Raw genomic sequence first — 27,834 nt, 5'->3', positions numbered from 1 at the left:
GCGCCACCAGCATCCACTGGATGGGAGTTGCATGGAATGGTTGCAGTCCAACATGTCTGGAGGGGACCAGGTTGGGGAAGGCTGACCTATGTAGTTCAGCATTTGGTTCCCACAGCAGCCAACCAGGTACCTCTGGGAAGCCCACAAGCAGTACCTGAGGGTAATGTCTCCTTGTCTTGTAATACTAGTCCTCAGGGTGATCTGGTGAAGCTGGATGATGGGAGATTCAGGTCTGATTCAGCATGGTTCTTATGTTCTCAGGATTTGGGAGACGTCTCACCAGAGCAGAGCTATGACCACTGTATCCTCATGAGTTCTTGGGGGCAGTTATCAGCAATGCCTCTCAAGCTGGGACAAGCCAGTATCTCTTTTGTGTTGTGGTTTTCAGTATAGCTGTGGGCAACTAATAATCCAAGCTTACCCTTTTATCCAGGGCAAGGCACAACTGGAGAGCCAGTGTGGTATAGCAGTTAGTATTGGGTGACTTTGGGCCACCTCACAGGGTTGTTGTGAGGATAAAATGGAGAGAAGGAGGACCATGTAAGCCACCTTGAGTTCTTTGCAAGAGGAAAAAAGGTGGGATATAAATGAATATAAATAAAAAATATAGTATCATTTCTGGAAGCACCCTTCAACACAGCTAGCAAGAAGCAACATCTTCTCTTTTCCTTCCATTTTACGGCTCTGGCATGTCATAGGCAATAACTGAGTTATGAACCTACAAAAAGGAGGGCAAAAGATAATGGCAATTTGAATAAAATTTGCATGTGCTAATTAGTGTGTGTGCGTGCGTGTGCACACACGATAATTTAAATATCAATACATTACCTCTCACCACAGTGAGATGGACAGATGGCCACCCTAGGGTTAGTGTTCTATGTCATCAACATGGCAAGCATAGGTGAATGCTCCTCTTGCAATGTAGACAGCTGCCATTTCTTCATCCTTCAGCAGAATTTTCTCTTACCAGTGGGCTTGCAACAGAATTAACAGGACTGTTAAATCCAGGTTTGAGAGAATGGCTGAAAACCATTCAGAGTCAGTGTGGTGTAGCGGCTGCAGTGTTGGACTGGAAGTCGGGAGATCCAGGTTCTAGTCCCCACTTGGCCATGGAAGCTCACTGGGTGACTTTGGGCCCATCACAGACTCTCAGCCCAACCAACCTCACAGGGTTGTTGTTGTGAGGATAAAATGGAGGAAGAGGAGAATTATGTATGCCGCCTGGGGTTCCTTAAGGTAGAAAAAATGTGGGATATAAATGGAATGAATGAATGAATGAATGAAAACAGTACCAATACTTTGATGTCCGTTTTTAGTGCCAGGAAAAAGGTTAGCGTTTCAGTTGGTTTGTTGCACATCATTACTGCAATTGTCCCTACTTATAATTCTTCTAGGTCCGTCTTCTCTGGGGGAGGGAGGGATGTGAGTGCAGCGGGAGCACGCTATTCAGCACATGCTAGAATTTTCTTATAAGCATGTTGTGGTGTGACCCTTTCCCTGATGTATGTGTGCCTTTTTCTTTCAGGGTTCACCTTGAACCTTTTGCTGCTTAATCCCCCTGTGCTCTTGCTGGGCTCCACGTGGAAGTTGTGTTGCATGAGATCTAGTGAACTCTCAGAGTCGAAACAAAAGAAACCCCCAGGCTGTGCTTCCTGAAACACTCTGTGGGTTAGCAGGTGTGGCATAGAGAGCAACAGCCAAGTGCCAACCGCGGCTGCATGGAGAGCAGCTGCCGTTCCATGCTCAGCACATCTGCCTTTTATCTCACATACATCATTGTACTTTCCTGTTGCTGCAGTTGCATCCACTTCTCTGTTGACAAGTGATTATTGTTTCTTGCAGATGCCTCTCCAATGGTAAGTGGCAAAAATGTGTGTATTGTGAACTGGGTATGTTGTTGTTGTTGTTGTTGTTGTTGTTGTTATTTATGTTCTCCCATCCTAGGATTGTGAGGAGGAGTTTACTTTGAGCAATCCTGATGTGTCTTTTTTCTTTTGGTATAGTTTTAAGTAGCAGTACCCTCACCTTAAGATGGGTACATAAGAAGCTGTCTGATACCAGATCAGAGTATTTGTCCATCCAGCTCCGTCTTGTTTTCTGATTGGCAGCTGGCCTCCAAGGTCTCAAGCAGAGGTCTTTCCCATCACCTGCTACCTGATTTTTTTTTTTTTTAAAGCAGAGATGCCAGGGATTAAACCTAGGGCCTTCTGCATGAAAGCCAGCCAGGTGCTCTACCACCTAGCTGCAGTCTCTCCCTATCTCTGCCTTTAAAGCTGGGAGAGCGATGGCTAAACAATCCCCCTCTCTGAACTCTCTCTGGTTTTGATGACGGTGATCCATTTTGAGATATAGGAAATCATTTAAGCAGGGGTGGGGGGCTAAGCAAAAAGCTGGAGGAAAAAGCTAATTTCTTAGTGGGAAATCTAAACCAGAGAAAGACACTACCCCTCCCCCTCCCGGTCCCTTTCCCCAAGAATGCTATGATACAGGCATCATTGTCTCTAGTCTATTGCCCATAACAGGGAAAGGGCGATAGCTTAGTGGTAGTTCACATGTTTTGCATCCAAAATGTCCCAGGTCGAATCCCTGGCGTCTGCAGGTAAGGCCAGGAAAGACTCCTGCCTGAAACCTTGGGGAGCCATTGCCGCCAGCCAGTGTTGAAAATTCTGGGTTATATGGACCAAAGGTCCGACTTGGTATAGGGCAGCTTCCTCTGTGTTCACAGATTATGATCACCCCAAGCAATCAGGTTTTGTAGCATTTTAAGACCTTTTTAACCAGAGATATAGTGCGACAAAAGAAATGTGTGTGTACACCAGAGGCGGCTCCATATATGGGGCAAATAGGGCAGCAACACTCTGCCTCTCCCCCACCCATTTGTGGCAGAACCCCCCCCCCCCGACCAGGTACATTTGCTCCAATGCACGGCATACCATTGCTGATCGCCACACATGATCTTTTCCTGCTGTCTTCTGACTCTCTCAGTAGAAAACTGAGTATCTGCACTACCGTCCGCCCCACCAGCCCTAGTGAGCACCAGCTGCCACTGGTATATGCTACAGCCAATGATGCCCCTGTCTTACTTCTTGGCTCTTCTGAAGACTATTAGATGTAGGCAGACCGAAGGTGGCCAGATGTAAGAGAGGACAGGTCTCCTTTCCCTTTAATAGTTCTATAGAAGAGGGAATTTCAGCAGGTGTAACTTGTCACTCTATTAAAGGGGCAGGTGTCCTCTCCTCTTTTGCAACTGGCCACATTACTACCGACTTACAGTGGTTTAACAGTCATTCCTTCTTCTTGGGGGACCCATGAAAATAGTAGTTCTGTAAAAAAAAAATGCTAGGAAGGTTTAATGGAAAAGTCTCGGCATGCTTCCCAAACTACAATTCCCAAGATTCTTTGAGGAAAGACATGCCAGTTAAAGGGGTATTAAACAACTACAAGTTTGTAAGCATAGCTATCTCCAGCTCAGTCCTTCCATGTTACCTTGCTGAGTGAGCAAGGTAAATCTTGCCTGTCATTGTTATCTTGGCATTTGCACACACATTCCTTTCCATAGAGAAGTTGAGTTGTCCCATCACAGCACAGTAGTGAAATATTAGTACAAAGTCACTGAACATGAGCGGCTTTGGGGGCAGGTTGTCTTGTATATCTTGTGTTCTTTGTTTCAGATGTGCCTATGCGTGTTCTATGGCTGTCTCAAGTTGTTAATCTCATTTGAATGACAAAAATGAAGGCAGTTTTGCAAATGTAATGCCAGGTCCTATAAGAATTCGTTGTATGTTAGACTGGAGACAGACAAAAGTTTCTAGAACAAGGAGGAGTCCTGCAGCACGTTAAAATCTAATGAAGTATGTTATGGCATGAGCTTTTGTGGAGCAGAGACCACTTCATCATATGCCTGGAATGTCACCCTGATTTGGCAGAGAGATACAACATTTTTTCTTCTCCCTACACCCATGTGTGCCTGTGTGTATCTGCCAACTCAGGCTGACATTCCATGCATCTGATGAAGTGGGCTCTCATTCACAAAAGATTATGGCACAATAAATTGGTGACTCTTTAAGGCAGTCACCCCCAGTCTGGTGCCCTCCAGATGTGTTGGACTACAACTCCCAGAATCGCTCAGCCAGCATGCTGGCTGGGAGATTCTGGGAGTTGTAGTCCAACACATCTGGAGGGCACCAGACTGAGGAAGGCTTTAAAGTGACACAAGATTCTTGTCCAATAAGTCTGTCAGGTTTTTTTGAAAGGGAGGCAAGAACAGAATGGGAAGCAATCCATCTTTCAAGCAGCCTCAGTTCTAAGCTCATCCTGAATTACCCCCCTCCTTCTGGCCCAGCATTAGATCACCATATTACTTTGTATAACCAGATGACCTCTTTAAGGTGGATGGTTTCATGGAGTGAGTGGGCGGGTGGAAAATGAGTAGGTGCATTTGAATCCCCCCCATAACTTCCTGATATCTCTTTGCTGCCCCTCTCCCCAAACCCTGAAATGAGGCATCTGTAACACCTGTGGCCTCATAGGCAATTCAGGTGCTTTATCTTTCAGTTCAAGTTAATTGCTCTGCTTCCAGTCCCCTGGTCAGCTTTAGCTGACAGCTGCTCCCTCTCACCTGTAATTACTTGGGCCTGGCAGTTGTATTCCTGCAGGAACTGTGTGCTCCAATGTTGTTTGAGTTATCATTGTAATGTGTGTTTTGTTTGTTGACTTCCTGAGTCAATTGAAGAATAGAAAAGAAACAGTTTAAAACAAAGTATATGATAAAAGCTGCATCCCGCATGCACCCCAGGCAGTTGAGTATTTCTTACCCCATTAGTAAGGGTTACAAAACATAAACATGGGGAGTTTTGAAAACTCTTTCAAAGGGTGGCTCTGCAGTTCAGTGTAGCTTGTTTGTGAAATGGATGGACATCTGTGCAAGGGACAAACGCAGCTATGGTGGCCATGTGTTCTCTTTTACAGAGGACAGTTCTCTATTTGAAAGACTGCCAGAAGACAGCCCTCTGTTTGAAGGCATTCTCTAAGGGCTGTCCTGTCCAATTCTGGTTTAAACACAAAGAACCATAAGCGGAGTTGCATTGAGATCTGTGGAGGTTGGGGCTCCCATTTCAGTGGGGTGGGGTCTGCTCTGGGTTTGAGTCAGAACTCTGAAGGAGCTAGCCATGCTGCTGAATCCCAGCCCCCCAAAGGGGTTCAGAGCCATGGATAGCTCCTTTAGACTTCTGACTGGTTCTGGCTGAAACCCAAGCGGATTGACTACCCCACCGAAATAGGAATCACCAGCCGCCACTGATCTAGATCCATCCAGTAGCGCTTTCAGTTTTTATATTGCAAAAATGGAAGAACTGTGATTTTTATTCTGAGGCAGAAAGATGGCTTTTCTACCAAGAAAAACTATTTTTTCTTTCCTGTTCCTTGCTTAGTTTGGACCTTCTGGAAACTAGGAGATCCTTAAAAATAAAAGATGTTGTCCTCGTCAATCCGAGAGCGGTCTCTACAGAACCATCAATATTGCTTTGGTAAGCGGAGGGTTTTTTGTTTTTTTACAGAAATTGAAGGGTTTCTCTTTTATGCCTAGATCAGCCTTCCCCAACACATCTGGAGGGTGCCAGATTGGAGAAGGCTGGCCTAGTTCCATGAGACCAATCTGCATGCTGCAAAAGTGGTTGCTTCCAGGTGGAGGGCTCCTCACACCGCCTATCCAAAAGGCATTGTGTAGCTATTGGGGCTGTTCACACAACATGCTAACCCACACTCAAACCCACTCTGAACAATACAACAGCAAACCATGGATTCGCAAGGTGGCTTGTTTGAGAAAAATATGCCACATTGCATGGTTAACAAGCCACCCTGTGGAAAATGTCTTGGGTTCAGACAACATGCTAACCCACAGTTCAACAAACAACCCACGCTCAACCACTGAGTGTGGGTTAGTGTGTTGTGCAAACCCAGTTATTCTGTCTTTTCTTCTGTAATGGATTTTTTTCTGGTAAGAGGAGTGGTTTAACCTTTCCATCCCCAGCTGCAATCCTGATTGAAATTGCCCCAGAACTGCAATTAGTAATGGGGGGGGGGCTCCTATTGAAGCCAGTGGGAACTTTTTTTCTATTGCTAATTTCAGCATGTGCACATGAGGCGGCAGAGCGGGTGTGTGCAACTTACATCAGGATTTTGCTTGCAAGCTGCACAGTTAATGTGACATATAGTTAGACCCTGTGTGGAAGATGGGTACATAGAGAAAGGTTGCTTAAGCAGTCTGTTTTCAGGTTTAAAATTTCATTTCATTCATTGCATTTCTATACCTCCTAATAGCCAAAGTTCTCTCAGTGGTTTACAAAAATTAAAACCTTAAAAATACATTCTAAAAACCATTTACATACAAACACATAAACAGACGCAGAGGCACACATATATCTAAAACAATTTTAAACCATCAACAATAAGAAAAATTTAGGACCTGAATAAAATCTCATCACATGCTGCCAAATGCCTGGGAGAAGGGGAAGGTCTTAACCTGGTGCTGAAATGATAACAATGTTGGTGTCAGACAGGCCTCATTGGGAAGATCATATCTTCCATAATTGGGGGGCCACTGCCAAGAAGGTCCTCTCACTTGTTGCCACCTTCCGAGCCCCCCTCGGAGAAGGCACCTGAGGAGGGCCTTAGATGATGAACATAGTGTGCAGGTAGGTTCATCATCCTCCCTAACGTGCTTTTTCACCCATGGGAGAAAAATATGCAGAAGAGGAAATTGGGGGGGAAATGCTTATTTGAATGCCTTGATGTTAAACTGACATTATTACAGCCATTTATTTATGTTTGTACAGGCCTAGTCCAAGTCATATGCTGCGTGGAGCAAAGCAGCAAATGGCCACCCCGGGGTCAGTTTAACATGAAGGCATTCAAATAAGCATTTTGCACCAATTTCCTCTGCATGCTGCCTCAGGGATTGTGAATTTCCTTTCAAATTATTCCATGTTCAAGATATATCATTCTCCCGTTGATAAATTCAGAATATGTAGTCAGCACAGCAGTTGGGTCAACCTTTTCCCTTCTCCTCCACTCTTGTAGCCACAGTGCTTCTCCTGTGCCTGGATCTATAATTTGCAAAGGAGACTGGAAAAAAATCTCATGGGTGGAGTTCTGTAAACCATTATGGGACGAAAGATAGATCTGTCTAGATTGCTGCGAAGAAACTGATCTTATGAGATACTACCTGATATGGTACAATCCAAGTATCAGAGCAAATTGTAATGAAAGCAGATTTCATGGCATCAGTCAGATGTCATGACTTCTGATTTCCTGTCTTTTGGGGTGGTTATAGATGCTGGAAGTTTCAGTTTGATTAAATTAAGTGTTCATGGATGTATGTACCAATCTGAAGACAGAAGACATTGTTCCACGTGGGTGTGATATATATATATGACTCAAGGAGCCAAGTCCAGTATTAAGAAGTAAACAGTGGACAAGGCCATAGTCCTGGCCAGGGACTTTAGGGAGAGGGGAGGTATTGTCCGTCCCAGACCCTGTTCCTGAATGTTCAGCTTTCATTGCATAAAGTCTCTATCCCCTTTACTTGTGGCAATAAGGAAAACTGTGCAAGCCTTATCCAGTGGTACATCTAGATAACTGTAGACCCTGCACTTAATGGTTTTGCAGGAGGCCCCCTTTGGACAACCATGTATATTCTCTTCCCCATTTTCCCTACCAGAGCCATTCCTTGCTTTACAACTGCTTCTTCATTCCTGATATGTTAGAGCAAACAAACCTGTTTACCAACCCATCCTATGTTGGTGGGACCCCCTGGCAGGTTTACCGCATGGGTGGATGGCAGCAACTGCATGTTCCAGTCAGCACCCGGGTGGAGGACAGCAGGAGACCACCATTTTAGTTGTGGTGGAGAGCCAGTGTGGTGTAGTGGCAAGAGTGTTGGACTAGGAGCTGGGAGATCCAGGTTCTAGTCCCCACTTGGCCATGGAAGCTCACTGGGTGACTTTGGGCCAGTCACAGACTCTCAGCCCAACCACCTCACAGGATTGTTGTGAGGATAAAATGGAGAGGAGGAGGATAATGTAAGCCGCCTTGGGTTCCTTGCAAGAGGGAAAAAATGGGGTATAAATGCAATCAATCAATCAATCAATCAATCAATCAATTTATGGCAGGGGAGGGCATGTTCTGGCCTGTGGGCCTAATCTGGCTCTTGGAGGGTGCTCACAAGGGGTAATTCTTTTGTTATCTCTGATCAGAGAGATCAGAGGTAAGCTGGGGATTCCCCTGCACCACTTGAGCCTCAATTGGGATGTGAGTGGTGTGGAAGGAACCCGATTCCTCCACTCACATCCCAGGAAGGAGTAGCCCGCTTCAGCCAGGGCTTGCAGGAGATGGCTCCCACAAGCCCCAGCTGAATCCCTTTCTCCGTGCAGAGGGAGGTGTAGAGCTCCATGCAGAGGGAGGCATGGAGCTCCATGCCCCTCTTTGCATAGGGGATTAAAAAAAAAAGTGGCTGAGGCGGGGGCAAATGATGTCATGGAAGGAGGCAGGGCTGCAGGGGGTAAGGCCTGCCCCCTCATGTCATCTAGCCCGCCAGCTTGGTCGAGGAGAGTAATCCAGCACCTGGACCAAAACTGGTTGCCCTCCCGTTTTATGGGGTGTTTAAGTTGCGTAATGGGGAAGTTGTATTTTAGTTTAAATTGTTTTAGGTGTTTTAAATGTTGTATGTTTTAAGTTTGTTGTAAGTTGCCTGGAGTCTTTTTATTTTTGAGAAAGGCATCTAAGAAATCTATGAAATAATACTAATTCCCACGATGCCCCTGACACGGTGTTGCTCAGGGGCATTGTGGGAAATGTAAACGGCAGCTTCCAGCCATCCCAGCTCTGACTGGAGAGCTAGAAAATTGGGGCGCCAGGACAGACATTAGTTGGGGGCTCTCATAGGCTACTAAGATTCTGGCAACTCCCCACATGTAGCACATGCTGCCATTGCCCCTGGGCGGTATTTCTCTGCTCTCAGTTCTGCTCACTGCTGTTGCCTTCTGGTGTTCTAGGCGCTGAGTGTAAATGGATAAAACCATTTAAATAACATAAAATAAAGATGATCTTAATATAACGGATGCTTAAATTGTTTTACATGTATTTGGCTATCTGCATTTATATTCTGGTTGTTTGTTTGTTTGTTTGTGTATTTCTATACTATAATTTCCATTCTATACTATAATAGCTGAAGCTCTCTGGGCGGTTCACAAAAATTAAAACCACAAAGCACAGCATAAAACAATATCCGTATGAAAGCTTAAAACCACAATATAACAGTTCAACCAGAATAAAACCTAGCAGCAATGCAGAGATTTAAAACGCTAAAATGCTCTGTAAGGGGGCTTTCTTAAGACGCCTCACCATAAAGTTTCTGGCCACGCACGTGGTCGCAGGGTGTGTGTTTCTTTTCCCTTCACAGTTCCAGGTTTCATTTCGTATGTTTCTCTTTAAAGATTCTACCACAGATCTTCTGATGAATATGAGAAATGAAAACTGAAAGTAGGGAGGGGGGCAATTCCACTTTCAAAATATTTCTGCTCTGGCCCAGGTGTCAACCAGTCAGTGCAGAACTATAAATCCTAAACTCAGTTCATTTTATTAATTGCAGAGTGCTATGGCCACACTTTACAAATACAGGAAATGTATGCGATGAAGCTAAGCAAGACATGGATGGAAAATAAAACTGTTTCAATTGAGGTTTGTTATATAGCAGAGAGAACTGGTGTCTGGGACTGCTATTCTATCTATGCTTACCTGGAAGTAAGGTCCTTTGAACACAGTGGGACTTACTTCAGAGTAAATATGCATTAGGCTGTGGGAACCGCAAGTCCAAAGCCTGGCTTTCAACTCCCAGAAGCCCCCGGCACCATGGCCAATGGTCAGGAATGCTGAAAGGTGAAGTTCAAAACATCTGGAAATCTACTTTTCTGCACACCTCTGCTTTAACAAGTCCACCACATATAATCAAATAATCATGTATGAAATTTTGCTACATACTGTGATCTTGGTCCTTTACTTTACCACATACTCTAGAAAGATGTACCATTTGGCTTTTATGCTCTTTTTAAATTTTGGATTGCTGACCAGATAATAGGGCTTCAGACTTCTCATTTCATTGTTTCATTTTTGTTTGCTTTGTTGTTGTTTGTTAGGAACTGACTGTAATTTATTTTCATAAGTTATTAAACTGAATATTAAAAAAACAAAACAAGACAGCCAGTGCTTTGGAATATTATGAACAGTAACAGCATTTTCACACAAGGCTCTCACTTGGACTAGGATCCTTCTAAAAATTTAAATTTCTTTTAAAAATGACAATGATGTGGTCTTTATACAAACTGACGTTTTGGAATATTGCTTCTGTACCCTGGCTTGCTTTCTTATGTTTTTATGTATTGTAATTTTTCAGAGGAGAAGAGGAGGGTGAAAGCCAATAATCGTGAATATAATGACAAATTTCAATATGCCGTGAGTACAATATGTTTTTACAATGGAAGCCGCCACAGTAATTATTGTATTTTCACTGGATTGTGTGGAGAGCATTCAGTAGTGCTGGTCAGATGTTTTAGAGTGAATGAATTTGTGAGATTTATGGAGAAGATTAAATGCTTTTCTAGTGAAAAGGCAATTTCCTTGTTCAAGATTTGTGAGTATGCTTAGTTAAAAAACTAAAAGGGCATGGAGGTCTGAAAAAGAGGAGACAGGATTGTACACATGGATTTCACTTAAAAGAAGTGAATTCCCCTCAGCTTCATTCGGCATTGGGCTCAGCGAACTGATATTTTAAACATAAAATAAAATCAGAAAACAGATATATTTTTCCCTGAGCCTAATTTTGAAATTTGGACATCATCAGGAGCTCAGCAGGGTCCAAACACCCCCTCTACCTTCAGCCTGTGATGCTGTTGTCAGCATGCTCAGCAATGACGTAATCACGAGGAACCCAATTTTCCAAGACACCTGAGATCTCAGGTTCCCTGAAAACTACATTTCCCAGGGTCTGTGGTGCCTGAGATGCTGTTATTGGCAGCCTTGATTTTTAACTGCTTTAAAAAACCCAACATGTTTTAAGTTAATTCATGAGAAGCAGTGTCTGTTCTTAGAGGAAGCCAGAGAACACCTCTAACAGTGCTATCTTGTGCATGTCTCCTGGGAAGTAAGCCCCAGTAAGTCCAAGAGGGACCAAGGGACCATTAGACCAGATCAGCTCACTTTAATTTCCAAGCTGGAGAAGAACATTTGAGGGATATGCTGTGTGTGGAATGCAGGCAAATGTTACAAGCCAGACAAACTTGTATTCTGAGCTGGCAATTATGAAATCTGCCATCACTGCTTAATATATTGGTTTAAGCATTGATATCAGGGTGGAAACTGAGCCGATAGAACCCCAGAGCAGTTCTGATTCTGAGGAGAAACAGCAAAGCATGTGAGAGGAGCACACTCATCTCTCACAGGCACAGCAGCTGGCAGAGATTCCTCCTGCCAGCATTCCTGAGATAGATAGTGACCCTGGCAGTGAGAAAGTGTGGGAGGGGGGCTTGCTGGACGCTCGATGCCGACGCTGGGAGTGACGACAGCTGGAGGGCGCGGAAAGGAGGCATAGTGCTCATTTGGCGCGCAAGCAATGGTCGTGTCCTGAGGACCCAAGGGAAAGAGGGAGGAACTTTTCCTAGCCCATAAGTTCAGGGTCTTCCTGTGATTCTCCTTCAAACGGGGACCAACTGCCTAACCTGGAGCATAGGTTACTCTGCTGTTCCTTGCTTAGTCGCTGGTGATTAGCATCTGAAAGAGTCATTAAGTTGTAAAAGGATTAAAGCCTTGAAAAGAATCCTTTTGTCTGTGTCTTGAGTTAGCTATTGCAGTAGACTGAAAGAGGCCGCAAGGGCGCTCCTGACAATTAATTTGTAGTAGTTAGCTTTAATTGTCAGACCCAGTTCCTTTCCAATTGTTGTGAATGGGGAAAGTGAGGTAGGCTGGGCAGAGGTAAGGTAACAGTTAATGTAACGCAAGGACCAGCAATAGAAAAGTTGCCTTTGTTACTGAGACTGGCAAGCAGGCCTGGCCTGGAATCTTTTATAAGGGATAAACCAGTACCACGTGACCTGCTGTAGCCAATTGCTGTTAAGAGGCTTCCTTCCTGCTATGGACAGTTTCCCTATAGCTTCCTCCTTTAGCCACAGCAAGATAATGGTACGCAAACTTAATCTCTTCCCGACACCCCTCAGGTCAGAGGTTCAGGACTTGCTCTGAGTTCAAATTCTTAACAACCCAGCATTTTGTATCAACGTTTTTGGGGGACACCATTCTCCATGCATTCATAAGGTCCAGAAATGGTTATATTTTTTATATGAAATATACTGCTTAACTCTGAAAGGAAAAGATGTACTTAATTGGTACATTCATATATTTCTTGTGCATTCATGCATTTGTTATGCTGGGACCTAATTTTGTATCTCTCAAAGAATATCAAGACAGGATTGGAAAAGGGCAAAACCTAATGAAACAGAAAAATTGTAGAATGATTCAGTACTAGGCTATGAAGCTGTTAGAAGAACAGGGAAGAAAGGCATGGTTTATTGTAGTAAGATACGTTCTTGGGAAACTATGTATCAATCATGCTAGAGTGGAAGTTTAGCAAAGCTGATGTTCATAATACTTCAGGGGGGGAAAAACCACCAACTCCAACTGTCCCTCAGAGGTTAGTTAATCTAGTCATGCATTTTCAAGTTGTGCAATAGGGTTTTAGTGAAATAGGAGGGTTATGACATTTCTATGTTCACAACATGTTCCTTTCGAGAATTCTTAAAACTGAATATATTTTCCAGTGTTTCTTATCTATTCGCTTTTCTTTTTAAAACTCATGCGTATAAGAATGTTTACTTTCTGTATAATGGAGATTTTGCCTTGAGTGCAACATTTATAGCGGTGCAAGTCCAAATAAAGTTAGTTTGTCCCATTAAAATCAGACCTGGGGTGCCTCCAGACAGCGGGCCCTAGCACCAACTAGTGCAAACTATCCTATTACATCTTTTCTTTCTTAGGGCGCAATCCTATTGGGATGCCCATCAGCCTCCAAACTGGGAGGCTGATGGGCATTCTATGCAGAGTGGGAGGAGCGCAGAGGCAAATTTCACCTGTGCACTCCTCCAGCTCTGCATTTTGCTAGATGGGCTTTTTCGCCCAGCTAGCTGAGGCTTTGTGGAGCAGGAGGGAAGGAGGCTGGGGAAGCCAGAGGATTTCCCCACTTCCCTCCCCTCCCTGCCCACAGAACTCCCCCTTTCCCTCCTCTCTGAGGTCACCTCTGCGATCTTGGAGAGGCAGTTGGTGCAGTTCTCTCTTCGCCTGCTGCCAGGAGAGGGAGGGTTTGGGATTTCTGGGTCCGAGGTTGGAGTGTTGTTTCTGAGCTTGGATCCAGGAATCTGATCCTATGCCCCCCCACGCTGTCTAGGGGCCATAGGATTGCTCTCTCAATGGATTTTCTGCAGTAAAAAAAAAAAAGATGGAAGAAGTAGTGGGAAAACAAGTGGATGACATTGTTGTTTGGACCCCTCATAAAATGTGAGTGAGCAGGGCAATTGAGCATTAAGAGCTTTTTCTGGAAGCATCCCTTAAGTTACTGTAACTTTTCCTTAATGGTCTCCAAATTGCAACCCATTAAAGCAAATGGTTCTCTCTTTGGATATCTGTATTTATATATTTATTGTTAGGGTCGTTTATTGTTAGTTGTTTTTAGCTGTTTCAAACTGTTTAATATTTTTGTATGTTAATGGTTTTATATTAAGTCTTATCACATTGTATTTTAGGGTTTTAAGTTTTGTGAACTACTCAGAGATCCTTGGCTATTGGGCGGTATAGAAAGGTAATGAATGAATGAAATGAATGACTTTATCAGGCTTGGAGCTAGATCAGGACCGCATTGAGGGTGATAGAGTTAAAGACCCCCTACCCCCATGTTAGGGTCCTGATCTGGATCAGGGGGCCCTCGCTTACTCTAGAGTAAAAAAGAAAAGATGTAGGTACCATGTGCTTTGTGTCAGAATGCAGAGTGGGATCACATCTGCTAGCCTACAATCACTAGTGCAGTGGAAGCACAAATGGGGTGTGTAGAGCCCTTTTCACACGTGAATGCGTGACGGTTAAGGAGTGTGTGAAGCCGGCAGGGGCAATACTGCTACTACCTTACTCCTGTACATTCAGTATACACACAGAGGGCAGAAGGTTGGACTAGATCTCCTTAAAGGCCCCCTCTGACTCTCAAAACCAACAGCATTGTGCTGCTGCTGCTTCCCACTTGTTGAGAAGTTCCAGAGATATAGCACTACCCAGATTTGGGCTGGATCTATACCTTGTGTCATATCGGTGACGCTATATCCCTCATGAGCATATATACCTCGAAGTACACATGACATCTGTTGCAGTATTTCGGATAATATGGAATAAAAAGTGGGAAATAACATCAGAGAAGCGGTATATGGAATATGTAATTCCCCAACAGTTATCAGTGCACTTCAATACCAATAAAAAGCATTAGTGGTGTAGATCCAGCCTTGGTTTCTTTGGATATTGCTAATGGACACTTGTAGGGGTTTTAAAAATTGGTTTATTTACAAATCTATAAGTAAGTGCAGGCAAAGAGGTATCCCTAACAAGTTAACAAATCTACTATCCCCATAGTGGATTCCGAGAGAGAGAGAGAGAGAGAGAGAGAGAGTTTCAGCTAACTCCCAGCTTTCTCTAGCTCTGTCTCCTCCAAAACTGCCAAAGTGATATTTCCCTCTGTCCCTCCCTCCCTCACACATAAACATACACCCCAGACACATATATGAGATCTGTTGGAGGGGCCCTCCTCTGCATCCCACCAGTACGAGACATACACTATGGTGGGATGTGGGAGAGGGCCTTCTCTGCTATGGCACCCCGGTTGTGGAAAGCCCTCCCCTTGGAGGCCCAATTGGTGCAGACATTGGTATTGTTTTGGCGCCAAGTCAAAACATGGGTTTTTACCAAAGCCTTTAAGGACTAAATGCATTCCTTAGCACATTGTTTTAACTGTTTTATTGTTTTAGATTTTAATTGTATTAGCTTAATAGTTTAATATGTTTTTAGGTGTTTAAATTATTTATCGTTTTATACTGTTTAAATTGATTTTATCTGTATGCCGCCCTGAGATCTTAATGATATAGGGCAGGATAGAAATGTGAAATATATGTTCCTGCACGTTTCCCTTAGCACTGTGTGTGTGTAATCCTCTCTAAGCTCTGAGGTACGTGCCATTGAAAAACACCATTAAATAGGCACTGGAAATAGGGCCTTCTCAGTGGTGGCACCTTCTCCTATGGAATTCCCTCCTGCTATAAATGTTGGACTGGAGCTAAACAGCTGGCTTCATCTGTTGTTGATGTTCAGTGGGTTTTAAAACATATTTGTTTTCTTTGGCTTTTTAGCTGAAAGGATTATATGTTGGTTTCTTCAGTTTTAGGTTTGGTTTGTTTCTGACTGGTTCAGTCTTAAATGTGTTTAAAATTTATTATGATTTTATTAACTTGTTATATTGATATGGAAAAAGACCCTGATGCTGGGAAAGACTGAAGGCAAAAGGAGAAGGGGACGGCAGAGGATGAGATGGCTAGATAGCATCACGGATGCAATGAATATGAACTTGAGCACGCTCCGGGAGAGAGCGCAGGACAGGAAGGCCTGGCGTGCTATGGTCCATGGGGTCACGAAGAGTCGGACACGACTGAACGACTGAACAACAACAACATTGATATGGAATTGTATATTTTATATTGTAAGCCACCTTGGGAACACTGCAGTCTTGAAAGGTGGTCAGGAAATGCATTAAATAAATAGATAAATCAGTATAACACAGAGAGATTCCCAACTCCCAAGTGTTAGCTACCATTAGCTGACCATTAGTCACCAGTTTCGATGGCTTTAAAAGGGATTGGACGAATTCTTGGAGGATAAGGCTATCGATGCCTACTAGTCCTGATGGCTATATGCTACCTCCAGTATCAGAGGCAGTATGCCTATGTATACCAGTTGCTGGAGAACATGGGGGGGGGGATGCTGTTGCCCTCATGTCCTGCCTGTGGGTTTCCCATGGGCAGCTGGCTGGCCACTGTGTGAACAGAATGCTGGACTAGATGGACCCTTGGTCTGATCCAGCAGGGCTCTTCTTAAGTTGATGCTCTGACTTGGATTCCTGCATTGAGCAGGGGGTTGGACCCGATGGCCTTGTAGGCCCCTTCCAACCCTACCATTCTCTGATCCTATGATCCTATGATTCTAAGTTCTTATGTTCTTACAGCCATTCTGGACTATTCAATCTATCTGTCAAAGGAATGGCCAGTCAACAACTGCAGCAGCAACATGGACATATGAGGCAGTTTTGTTCTTGTTGAGGCTATTGGCCCATTGGGCGCCTTTTCTTTCAAGGGTTACAAAGCTTTCTTGAGATTTGAATGCTTTCAAGACTTCTAAATTCCAATAGTTTCTTCTAAACTTTACCAGGTTTGTGAGATATATTATTTCTCTGTTGTTCCTTTCCCCTCTGGGATATGCATTTTCCATCCTTCAGCTTTCACTAAACTGAGGATGCAGAACCTTCAGCTTGTGGGCGTAACCTGGCCTACGGAGGTTCTACATCTGGCCTGTGGAGTCTCCTTGGACTCCTCCAGTGGGTTGGCAGCTGATATCATTTGGCCCATGGAGGGCCTGGTGAGGGGTGATTTCCACCCAATTCTGGTTCTACACTCCTGCATCTGAATCACCACCTTCCCACCAATGAGGAAGACAAATGTTCAGATGCTCATGGCTGTGACGCTGCTATTTATTACATTTGCATCCTACATTTCCTTCCAAGAGCTTGCAATAACCCCTTATACCAGCCTTCCCCAACTTGCTGTTCTCTAGATGCAATGGACCCAACACATCTGGAGAACGTCTGGTTATCAAAAAATTTGGTTATCATAAACATCTCCTCCCCATTTTTTTAGAGGTTCGGCAGAGAGAGAGAGAGAGTCATATGTCTGGCAAGCTTCTGTGCCAGGTTTTGGGATTTGAACCCAGGTCTCTTTTGCTCTAAGTTCAACAGTCTACCCAGTACACTACCCTAAAAAAGGTAAAAGGTAAAGGTGTCCCCAACCAGTCGTGTCCGACTCTAGGGTGCGGTGCTCATCCCCGTTTCTAAGCCGAAGAGCCAGCGCTGTCTGAAGACGCTTCCGTGGTCATGTGGCCGGCATGACTGAACACCGAGGTGCACGGAACGCTGTGACCTTTCCCGCCGAGGCGGCACCTATTTATCTACTTGCGATTTCTTGCTTTCGAACTGCTAGTGATCATGAAATCATTTAGGCAACATCACTTTATTTGCATCGAAAGACCAGATGTCGTTAAGCAAATTAAATCATTCTGTTCACTCTGGAGACAAGGGGCTATCTGTGCACGTATAACATGTACAGTATTCCTCATACTATTGCTTGAGCCAATGTACGATCTTAGTGTTTGTTCTTGACAATTCCCAAAATGAGCCTGTAGGCCAATTATCTGTGTACTCTGCTGGTCTGGACATTTATTTTAGCTGTGGAAGCTTTATGCTACTATAAGTACGACTGTTTATCATGTGTATATATAGTTATTTTAATTTGCTAGGAGTGCTTTAAGAGTATTTAGATGAGAAACAGCATCAATAGACAGGGCTGAAACTAACAGTTAGACTGATTTATTGTGAGCTATGGAAGGAGGGAACACATAAAAGTGGTTTTGGCATGTATTTTTCAGATAAAATGTATTATTGATTACATTTATATCCTATTCATCTTTTGAGAAGTTTAGAGCAGCTGAAATAGTCATCCCAGGCTGTCTCCCTGACCCTGTACAAACTAGGCTGAGTAGAGCTGTGTACAAATGGCCTCTCAAAATTCTCCAGCCAATTTGCAGACAGAGAAATTAGGGGGGCAATTTCACCAAATTTCTCCTAGAGTTTCTTACAGATACGTGTTCTCTATTGGCAGGAGTTGTAGCACAGGTTCTTTCTTTTTTCCTACCCGTTTTTGGTTTATCGCACTGTTTCTGTAAGTGGCAACAACATCAACTGTGTTGAGGCTTCCACTTTTTTGAGGCAGAGTTTTGAATTTGGGGTGGGCTAGGGTATTTTTAGAAATATGATGTTTTAATATGGAATTTTATTGTTTTAAACTATTGTATTATTGTACATCGCCCAGAGTGGCCAGGTGACCACCCAGATGGGCGATTAAGAAATTTAATAAATAAATAAATAAATATTCTTTTGGTGGTATTTTTGAGCTTACCTAATCACTGCGAGGTGGCCGAGGGTGCTGTGTGCATCTCTCTATTGCACATCTTTCCATTGCTTGCAGCCTCCCAGGCCACTTGCACTTTCTGAACTGAAAAATCCCCATGAGAGGAATTGCCTCATGATGATTTTAATTGAAGTGCAGGAAGCTGAGGAGACTACAAGCTACCACAGAGATTACTGTACAATGACAGACAGGACACTCATGCACGCTTCTCAGTCACCTTGTAAGTAAAGTAAGCACAAGAACCCCACGCCTAACCCATGAGAATGTCTCCAAACTTTCTCCTCCTCCGAATTTCTTTTTGAAAGCAATTTTTTTTCCTATCAAATTGAATCAGAATGGTAAAAAAAAAGGTGGGAGAAATTTTTGGCACTGCACTAAGGCTGAGTTCTGTTGAGGTTCAGACTACACTTTCTGGCAGACCCAGGGCTGCTACCAACACCATCCTTCTGTTGCTTTCTTCCCTGTAATCCAGAGGTGCAGAAGCTTTTTCAGCCAAAGGGCCTAATTCAGTTTCAGGGAAGCTCTTGAGGGCCACTTTCCAGTGGTGGGTGGGGCCAGAGGCAAAAGAAGGCAGGGGGAAAAATACTAGCATATTGTAGCTTCAGGGTGCAGTCCTATGTATGTTAAGACAGAAAACAAGTCTGTCTTAAAACTCCCGGCATTCCCCAGCCAGTAACTAAGCCTTAGGAGAGGCATTTCAACCTTTTAGAGTGGGGGAAAAACTGCACCAAGGTCACAAAACCACCAAATTATCGGTGGTGTGGCCACGGGAACCCTGGAGTGATGGATTTGGGCCTCAAGCCTGAGGTTCCTCACCCCTCATGTGTAGTTTCAGTTACCCTGTGATGCCATGCCATGTCTTGTATTTGTCTCACCCCAACAGCAGCAGCTAGTGATATGCAGCAGGTGGTGGCGGTGGTGGCCGAAGATGGCATGTGAATGTCCTGTCTTTCATTGTACATTAATCTCTCTGGCAGCCTGTAGCCTCCTCAGCTTCCTGCATTTCACTTAAAGCCTGGGAGGAAGGCACCGTGAGGTAATTCCTCCCATAGGGCTTTTTTTTGGATCAGGAAGTGCAGGCAGCCTGGAATGCTGCAAAGCAATGGAGAGATGTATGATAGAAAGAAAACATACCACTGCATTCTTCAACACCACCAAATTTTCTCCACCATTTTTGTCTGTTTCCCGCTTCCCAGCTGAGCAGAGCAGAGGAAGCTGCTCCAGCTGGTCTAGGGACTACAGAAGCAAGCAAGCTCCCAGAGAGCGAGCGATCAGACTGAGCAAACAGGGGGGAGCAAACAGGAGTTGGCCAGGGGATTTGCAGCAGCAGAAGAGACAAAGGAGACAAAGGCAAAGAGGTAAGTGGGCAGGAGGAAGCTGGAGGAAGTGCAGAGGGCTGTCCTTTGTCCTCCTGAGTGGCTGTGAGCTCACCAGGTGCTCCTGAGAGCTCCAACTGAATTGTGTGTATGTGGCCAGCAACTGTGTGGGATGGAAGCTTCAGTCTGTTTCCCACCTCCCAGCTGAGCAGAGCAGAGCAGAGCAGAGGAAGCTGCTCCAGCTGGTCCAGGGACTATAAAAGCAAGCAAGCTCCCAGAGAGCGAGCGAACAGGGGGAGCAAACAGGAGTTGGCCAGGGGAGTTCAGCAGGGGAGGTCAAGGGGGAGGCCCCTAACATTAAAAAAGAAAAACATTATTTTTTTTCATTTATTTTTCTTGTAACACACACTTCCATACCAGTAGGACTCTGTTTTTAACCTGCAGTGAGTAAGGGCCAGGCACCTACTCTAGAACAATCAGAAAGCTAGACACAAAAAGGAAAACAGTCTATGGAAGGACAAGACTCTCCAGTGGTGGTGACCTGCAAGGTGTGTGCAGTGTTTGTTTGCTTGCCTGAGAACAACATGGCCTACACGTGCAACAAGTGCAAGTTGATCACACTGCTGGAAGAAAAAGTAAGAGGACTGGAGTGGTAATTGCCGACCCTTCAGGGAATAAGAGAACACGAAGAGTTCTAGGACAGAATGGTGGAACTACAGCAGCAAAGTGAAGTACAGAAGCTAGAAGAGCAACAGCAAGCTGAGGCAGAAGAGGGGAATGCTGAGGTGAGGAAAAATGAAGTAGAGGATACTCCTTGGAAAAGGGTGACAGTTAGGAACAGAAGAACTAGAAGCCATTCTGCACCAGTAGAGGCAGTGGAACTAGGGAACCGTTTCCAGGTACTTGAGGATGAGACTGGAGGACAGCCTGCAGAGGAAGAATTAAAGGGGAACCTGCATGAGAGTGAGCAAGAGGCTGAAGGTCAGTCAAGCAGTGGTGATGAAACCAAGGCCTACAACAACAACAAGAGAAAAGTAGTAGTAGTGGGAGACTCCTTGCTATGTGGGATCAAAACCCAAGTATGTCGTGAAGACCTGTGAACTCACCAGGTATGCTGTCTCCTGGGAGGATGGATTAGAGACATGACTGAAAGGTTGCCTGCACTCATAAAGCCCACTGACAGATATCCCTTTCTTCTCATCCATGTGGGAACAAATGATACTGCCAAGCGGAGCTATGAAGAAATCACATCAGACTTTGAAGCTTTGGGAAGGAAACTCAAGAACTTTGGGGCCCAGGTAGTTTTCTCATCCATATTTCCAGTAATCAGAAGAGGGATAGAAAAGGAAAGAAAAATACTCCGGGTGAATGACTGGCTGTGAAGGTGGTGCCGACGAGAGAGATTTGGATTCTGGGACCATGGGCTATATTTCCTGGAAGATGGGCTGTTGGCAAGGGACAGGTTGCACCTCAGAAAGGCTGGGAAGAATGTGTTTGGCTACAGCATGAAGAACTTCATCAGGAGGGTTTTAAACTGCTACGGGGAAGGGAGACATAAAGTTGGAGGTAACAATGGATAAAGGCTCATGTACTGCAGTGGAGAGAACGGCTCTAATAGTGCCCAATAACACAAACATGTAGGAAGAAAGCCAGACCGTGAAGCACATTGTCAAGGGCTCCTTGGAGGGCTCTCTCAGTCTAATCCAGTAGCCAAGTCCAGACGCAGACAAAGGGATTATTTTCAAAGCTTTATTTTTCTTTTATAACTTACAACTCTACAGGTAGCAACTAGATCTGAGCAGCAGCATCCCTATGCCCTAAGTTGGAACAGTTGGTCCCCGTTTGAAAGGCAATTACTGGCAGACCCCTGAATATAAGGACTAGGGAGAATCCCTCCCCTTTTCCCTTGGATCCTCTGGGCACAACTGTTCTTTGAGCACCAACCGGGCGCTACGCCTCCTTTCCGCGCTCTCCATTTGGTGCCGCTCTCTGCGTCTGTGCCGCGCATCCAACCAGTCTGCTATCGGTGCTGGGTCACTCCCTGGACTGCTTTCTAATCTAGGAATGTGGGTGGGAGGAATCTCTGTCAGCTGTGGGCCCTGGGAAAAAGGGGCGCGCTCCTCTCCCAGGAGCGACTGCTCTTCCTCCGAATCAGAACTACTCTGGGATTCTATGGGCTCAGTGTCCACCCTGACACACATGGTCTTCGATGTCTATATACTAATGCCCAGAGTATGGGAAACAAACAGAACGAACTTCAACTCTTCATACAGGAGGGAAATTATGACTTGATAGGTGTAACTGAGACTTGGTGGGATGACTCTCATGACTGGAATACAGCAATTGAAGGATATAATTTGTTCAAAAAGAACAGGAGGAACAGAAAGGGAGGTGGAGTTTCACTATATGTGAAAAATACATATTGCTGCACAGAAATACAGGAGGATGAGCTTGGTAGCCCCATCGAGAGCATCTGCATCAAAATAAATGGAGCAAAGAATAAAAGGAACCTGGTGGTCAGAGTCTACTACCGGCCACCCAATCAAGGAGAAGACGAGAATGAAACTTTTGAAAAGCAAATAGCCAATGTTTCAAGGAAGCATGATGTAGTAGTAATGGGGGACTTCAATTCCCCGATATTTGTTGGGAGACAAATTCTGCAAAACATGGCCCCTCCAGGAAATTCCTGACATGTGTGGCAGATAACTTCCTCCTACAAAAAGTAGAGGAAGGAACTAGAGGATTGGCTATCCTTGACTTGATCTTAACCAACAGAGATGACTTAGTGGATAAAGTAGCAGTTACAGGAACTCTGGGGGAAAGCGACCATGTTATACTTGAGTTCTTGGTTCTAAAGGAAGCAAAAGGTGAGTGTAGCCAAACAAGTACCCTGGATTTTAGGAAAACTGATTTTAATAAACTCAGAACAATGGCAAGTAATGTCCCATGGCAAGCGACTCTAACGAGAAAGGGGGTCTAAGATGGGTGGGAGCTTTTATAAAAGGAAATTCTCAAGGCACAATTACAAACAATTCCAACAAGAAGAAAAGGTGGAAGACAACAGAAGAAGCCAATGTGGCTTCACAAAAAGCCTAGAGATGACCTGAAAACAAAAAAGGACACATATAGGAAGTGGAAAGAAGGCCAAGCAACAAAGGAAGAGTAGAGCCAGGTAGCACAGAATTGCAGGGATGGCGTCAGGAAGGCTAAAGCTGAGAACGAGCTGAGGTTAGCGAGGAATGCTAAAAGCAACAGAAAAGCTATGTGCTTTCTTCAGCTATGTGCATAGTAAAAGGCAGAGGAAAGAAATGGTGGTTCAGCTATTAAATAAGGATGGCAAAATGATAACAGATGACAAAGAAAAGGCAGAGGTGCTCAATTCCTACTTTCCCTCAGTCTTCTCCCAAAAGAGGGTCTATGACCCCCCTAGTAAAGGCAAAGTACAGGCTGAAGGGGCAGGACTGCAGCTTGAGATCGATAGGCATATGGTCAAGGAACACCTAATTACTTTGAATGAGTTCAAATCTCCAGGGCCAGATGAACTGCATCCTAGAGTAATAAAGGAACTGGCAGAAGAACTCTCAGAACCGCTGTCTATTCTCTTTGAGATATCATGGAGGACGGGTGAAGTGCCAGATGACTGGAGGAGGGCTAATGTTATCCCTATCTTCAAAAAGGGTAAAAAGGAGGAACCTGGGAACTATAGACCAGTCAGTCTGACATCAATCTCTGGGAAAATTCTGGAGCAGATTATAAAGCAATCCATCTGGAAGCATCTTGAAAATAATGTAGTGATTACTCGAAGCCAACATGGATTTGTCAAGAACAAATCCTTCCAGACAAATCTGATCTCATTTTTTGATCAAGTAACCTCCCTTGTGGACTGTGGGAATGCTGTGGACATAATATACCTTGACTTCAGCAAAGCTTTCGACAAAGTGCCCCATGATATCCTGATGAGCAAACTAGCTCGAAGTGGGCGAGATGAAACAACGATCCCGTGGATCCACAGTTGGCTACAGAATCGGACTCCAAGAGTGCTTATCCATGGGATCTTCTCAAACTGGGGAGAGGTAATGAGCGGGTACCGCAGGGCTCAGTCCTGGGCCCAGTGCTCTTCAACATTTTTATGAATGACTTGGAGGAGGAGGTGCAGGGAATGCTGATCAAATTTGCAGATGACACAAAATTGGGCAGGACAGCTAATACTTTGGAAGACAGAAACAAAATTCAAAGTGATCTTGATAGACTAGAGCACTGCGCAGAAAACAACAGAATGACATTTAATAGGGATAAATGCCAAGTTCTGCACCTAGGAAAAAGAAACCAAATGCACAGTTGAAAGGCTCAACAACACTACAAGCAAGAAGGATCTTGGAATTGTTGCAGATCACAAGCTGAATATGAGCCAACGATGTGATGTGGCTGCAAAAAAGGCAAATGCTCTTTTGGGCTGCATTAATAGAAGCATAGCTTCCAAATCCCGGGAAGTACTAGTTCCCCTCTACTTGGCACTGGTTAGGCCTCATCTGGAGTACTGAGTCCAGTTCTGGGCACCGCACTTGAAGAAGGATACAGACAAGCTGGAGCGGGTTCAGAGGAGGGCAACAAAGATGATCAGGGAACTGGAAACAAAGCCCTATGAAGAGAGACTGAAAGAACTGGGCATGTTTAGCCTTGAGAAGAGAAGACTGAGGGGAGATATGATAGCGCTCTTCAAGTACTTGAAAGGTTGTCACAGAGAGGAAGGCCAGGATCTCTTCTTGATCATCCCAGAGTGCAGGACACGGAATAATGGGCTCAAGTTACAGGAAGCCAGATTCCGGCTGAACATCAGGAAAAACGTCCCGACTGTTAGGGCAATACAACAATGGAATCAATTACCTAGGGAGGTAGTGGGCACTCCCACACTGGAGGCATTCAAGATGAGGCTGGACAGCCATCTGTCAGGCATGCTCTGACTTGGATTCCTGCACTGAGCAGGGGGTTGGACTTGATGGTCTTGTAGGCCCCTTCCAACCCTACTATTCTATGATTCTGTGATCCCCTCTGCTCCACAATGCCCTTGAATGACATTAGGTATGGGTCATGGTGAAGGATGCAAAATGGTCACCAGGCTATCACTGGCTGCCCATCCATTTCCTTCAAAATGCTGGTTTTAACCTTGAAAGTCCTAAATGGCTTGTGGCCATGTAACCTGAAGGAGTGACTCCTCACATATCTACCTACCTAGACCCTAAGGTCCTCATCTGAGGCTCTTCTCCAGGTGCCTCCACTAGAGATGGGCAAAATCACCTCAGTCTGCCTCACATGCTACTCAGCAGACCCTCACCAGCTGGCCAACTCTGCTCACTGCAAGCTGAGCCACCGTGGAGTTTGTGGGCAGCTGGTGCGCAGCGTCCTGCTCCTAAATAGGCCATTGCGCCTGTAACCTGTAAATGGCCCTATTTACAGCCACCGTTTACGTAAAATCAGCCTTTACAGAAAAGGCCAAGCTGCCATTTTGTGCAGAATGGCAATGCAGCGGAGTAGTCTCACAGGGATCTGTCCTGAATGATTTAAAAAAAAAAATCTTAGCTTTGTTAGCTACATTTTTAGATGGCAGGAACAGTAAGGGAAGTGTCAGGAGCACCTTACCTGCCTCTTAAAGTCCCCTCCAGTAGCCCAAACAAGACGCAGACAAAAGGGATTCTCTCCAAGGCTTTATTCCTTGACAGCTTAATGACTCTTTTAGATGCTAATTGCCAGTGACTAAGCAAGGAACTGCAAAGGGTATCCTAACAGGGTAACCTAAGCTCCATCTACGCAGTTGGTCCCTGTTTTGAGGAGAAGGGCGGGAAAGCTCTGAAACTTATGGGCTAAGAGGGGAGGCTCCCCCCCTTACCCATGGGGCATTGGGGCGCAGCCGTTGCCGTAGCGCCAAGCGGGCTGAGTGCCTCCCCTCGGCACCCTCCACCTCGCGCCTCTCTCTGCATCGGCGCCTTGCGTCTAGCAACAACCGATCTCCCGCTCTTTCGCTGCCAGGGTCACTATCTCTCTCAGGAATGCAAGCAGGGGGGCCCTCTCCCTGCAGCTGCGCCTCTGAGAGACGAGCGGGTTCCTTTCCCATGGGTTGTAGCTCTTCTTCAGAATCAGAGCTGCTTTGGGGCTCTATGGGCTCAGTTCCAACCCTGACAGGAAGATAGAATTGATCAGAAAAGTTATATCTAAGAAAATTAATTTTTAAAGACATTGATTTGAAAAAAAAATAAATAAATACTGCTTTTGTGGAGTGTTCTCGGCTGTGATGGATGAACACATGATGACTATTTGGAATCGACTGAGGGTTAAATTAGAAGGTACTCTGTGTGGTTAGCAGCCACATTTTGTTAGGAAAACAACAACTAGGCATGACCCCACCCTGCCCTGTGATTTTCATCAGGACGGCAGTGCAGGGAGAAGGAGATGGAGCCCTTCCCTCTCCACCTTTGATCCTGATGAAAATTGCCCCTTGTGTTCAGTGGTGTAGCGGTAGATTTTGAAGTGCAGGCACTCATCATGACAGTCTCCATATCCAACCCCCCAAGCGGAGGCCAAACATTCAGGCAGTTGTGGTGTTGATCCATATCAACAAACCAGTTCTAGGTGTTTTCATCTCCATGAGGAGCAGACCTTTGGTAAAGCTAATGGGTCTTTATTGCCCCTTCAAGACTAAGACACCCCAGAAGTCTTTGCATTACAACAGGGAACGATATATTGTTGCTGGGAAAATCCACTTCTCCCCAGTTATTGTGAGGACTGTAGCTAAGCTCAGGGGGAACAGGGAAGTGTGAGGGGGGTGGCAGATGACATCAGCATCCCTGCTTGTAAAAAAGGGCTAGTGCTGTGTCCCTGTGAGCCCTCGCTCCACTACACCACTGCCTCTGCACTGCAGTTAGCCACAGGGGGGAAAAAAACCCCTCATTCTTTCCTAAGGTTAATTGCAGTGTGTGGTGAAACAATTTTCATTGGGATTGTGGTTAAACCTCCTCTCCATGAGCTCTGTGGCTCTGATTTTAATTGGAACTCCCCCCACCTACTATTAAATGTTTAAAACCCCTGATGTGCAAGACAAAAAAATATGGACAGCAAGAACTGACTAAAATAAATAGATATGAACTGAAAGTAAACAAACAAACAAATAGGATTCTATGGCAGATGGTTCTGTTTCACTTGAACATGTGAATAAAACTAAGGAAAGAATGAGACCACCACCGTCGCATGTTAATTTCTGGAAAGATGTCTTGGGGTGACATGCAGTAACTGGAAATATGGAGTTAACAACACTTAATTATTTACCATGAAAATGTATACCTTCATTATATACAATTTGTAAATGATTTTGCCCATTAACACCATCTGTTCTTGATGTTGTTAATTAATGTAACTTTTATAAGTGGATGTGGATATGTCTGTCTGTCTGTATCTGTGTGTGTGTGTGTGTGTGTGTGTGTGTGAGAGAGAGAGAGAGAGAGAAAGAGAGATGTGCTAACCACACAATTAGAGTAACATCTAGTTTGGTCCTTGGTGTTCTATTGTCAAACATTCAGAAAAAGCTTGTCTGCTGTCTGAGTTTTGTCCCAGTTTTTAGTGTTAGTGCTGACTGGTGACACACACATCCACATTATCGTCTGCTCCATAGCAACTATATTGTTGATTTCACCTTGCCTGCACCCACTCTGCAGCACCAGCCTTCACACAGAACCAATTCAATTCATCTCTCAGAACAAATACACCCAGTAATAACAGATGCTTAAACCTGGATTGTTTAATAACAGATGCTTAAACAGTTGCAAAAACAATGAAGAGCACTGAACAAAATAGAGAATATCCTCACTAAACAAGAGGTTCCTTGGTTAGGTGCTCAAGCAATTTGAAACCAATGAGAGTTTCATTGATAGTAAGGAGTTAGCATTAAAGAACTTCTGTGCACATGACCACAAAGGAGCTGACTTCAGGTGCCAGCTCTGCCGAATGTTGACTGTGCAAGTGCAGAATAATGTCTAACCACTGCCAGCTCCAGTTTTTGAGGGCCTTTTGGCAAGACACCTTCAATATGCCCTCTCCCTTTGTGGTCTACTTTCTCACCATCGTTGTCACCAGCTGCTATTGTTTCTCATCCTCATTCTCATCAG

The 27,834-nt window shown here is 44.7% G+C and overlaps 1 protein-coding gene across 1 annotated transcript in view; it reads left to right on the top strand.

The window, feature by feature from the left end:
• The first annotated feature begins 1,766 nt into the window (after window positions 1-1,766).
• ATP8B4 (ATPase phospholipid transporting 8B4 (putative)) overlaps window positions 1,767-27,834 on the top strand; it is a 153,737-nt gene continuing 127,669 nt past the window's right edge. The window contains exons 1-3 of the mRNA XM_084817150.1: window positions 1,767-1,856; window positions 5,430-5,525; window positions 10,448-10,506. Of these exons, the coding sequence (XP_084673276.1) occupies window positions 5,471-5,525; window positions 10,448-10,506 (114 nt within the window). The 5' untranslated portion in view covers window positions 1,767-1,856; window positions 5,430-5,470. The remainder of the gene's footprint in view (window positions 1,857-5,429; window positions 5,526-10,447; window positions 10,507-27,834) is intronic.

This window comes from Heloderma suspectum, chromosome 11 (genome assembly GCF_057233095.1).
Source record: "Heloderma suspectum isolate Gila_16-S chromosome 11, 16-S_ref, whole genome shotgun sequence".
Taxonomy (NCBI): domain Eukaryota; kingdom Metazoa; phylum Chordata; class Lepidosauria; order Squamata; family Helodermatidae; genus Heloderma; species Heloderma suspectum.
Note: the sequence above shows the minus strand (reverse complement) of the source record. Positions and strands in the feature narration are given on the sequence as shown.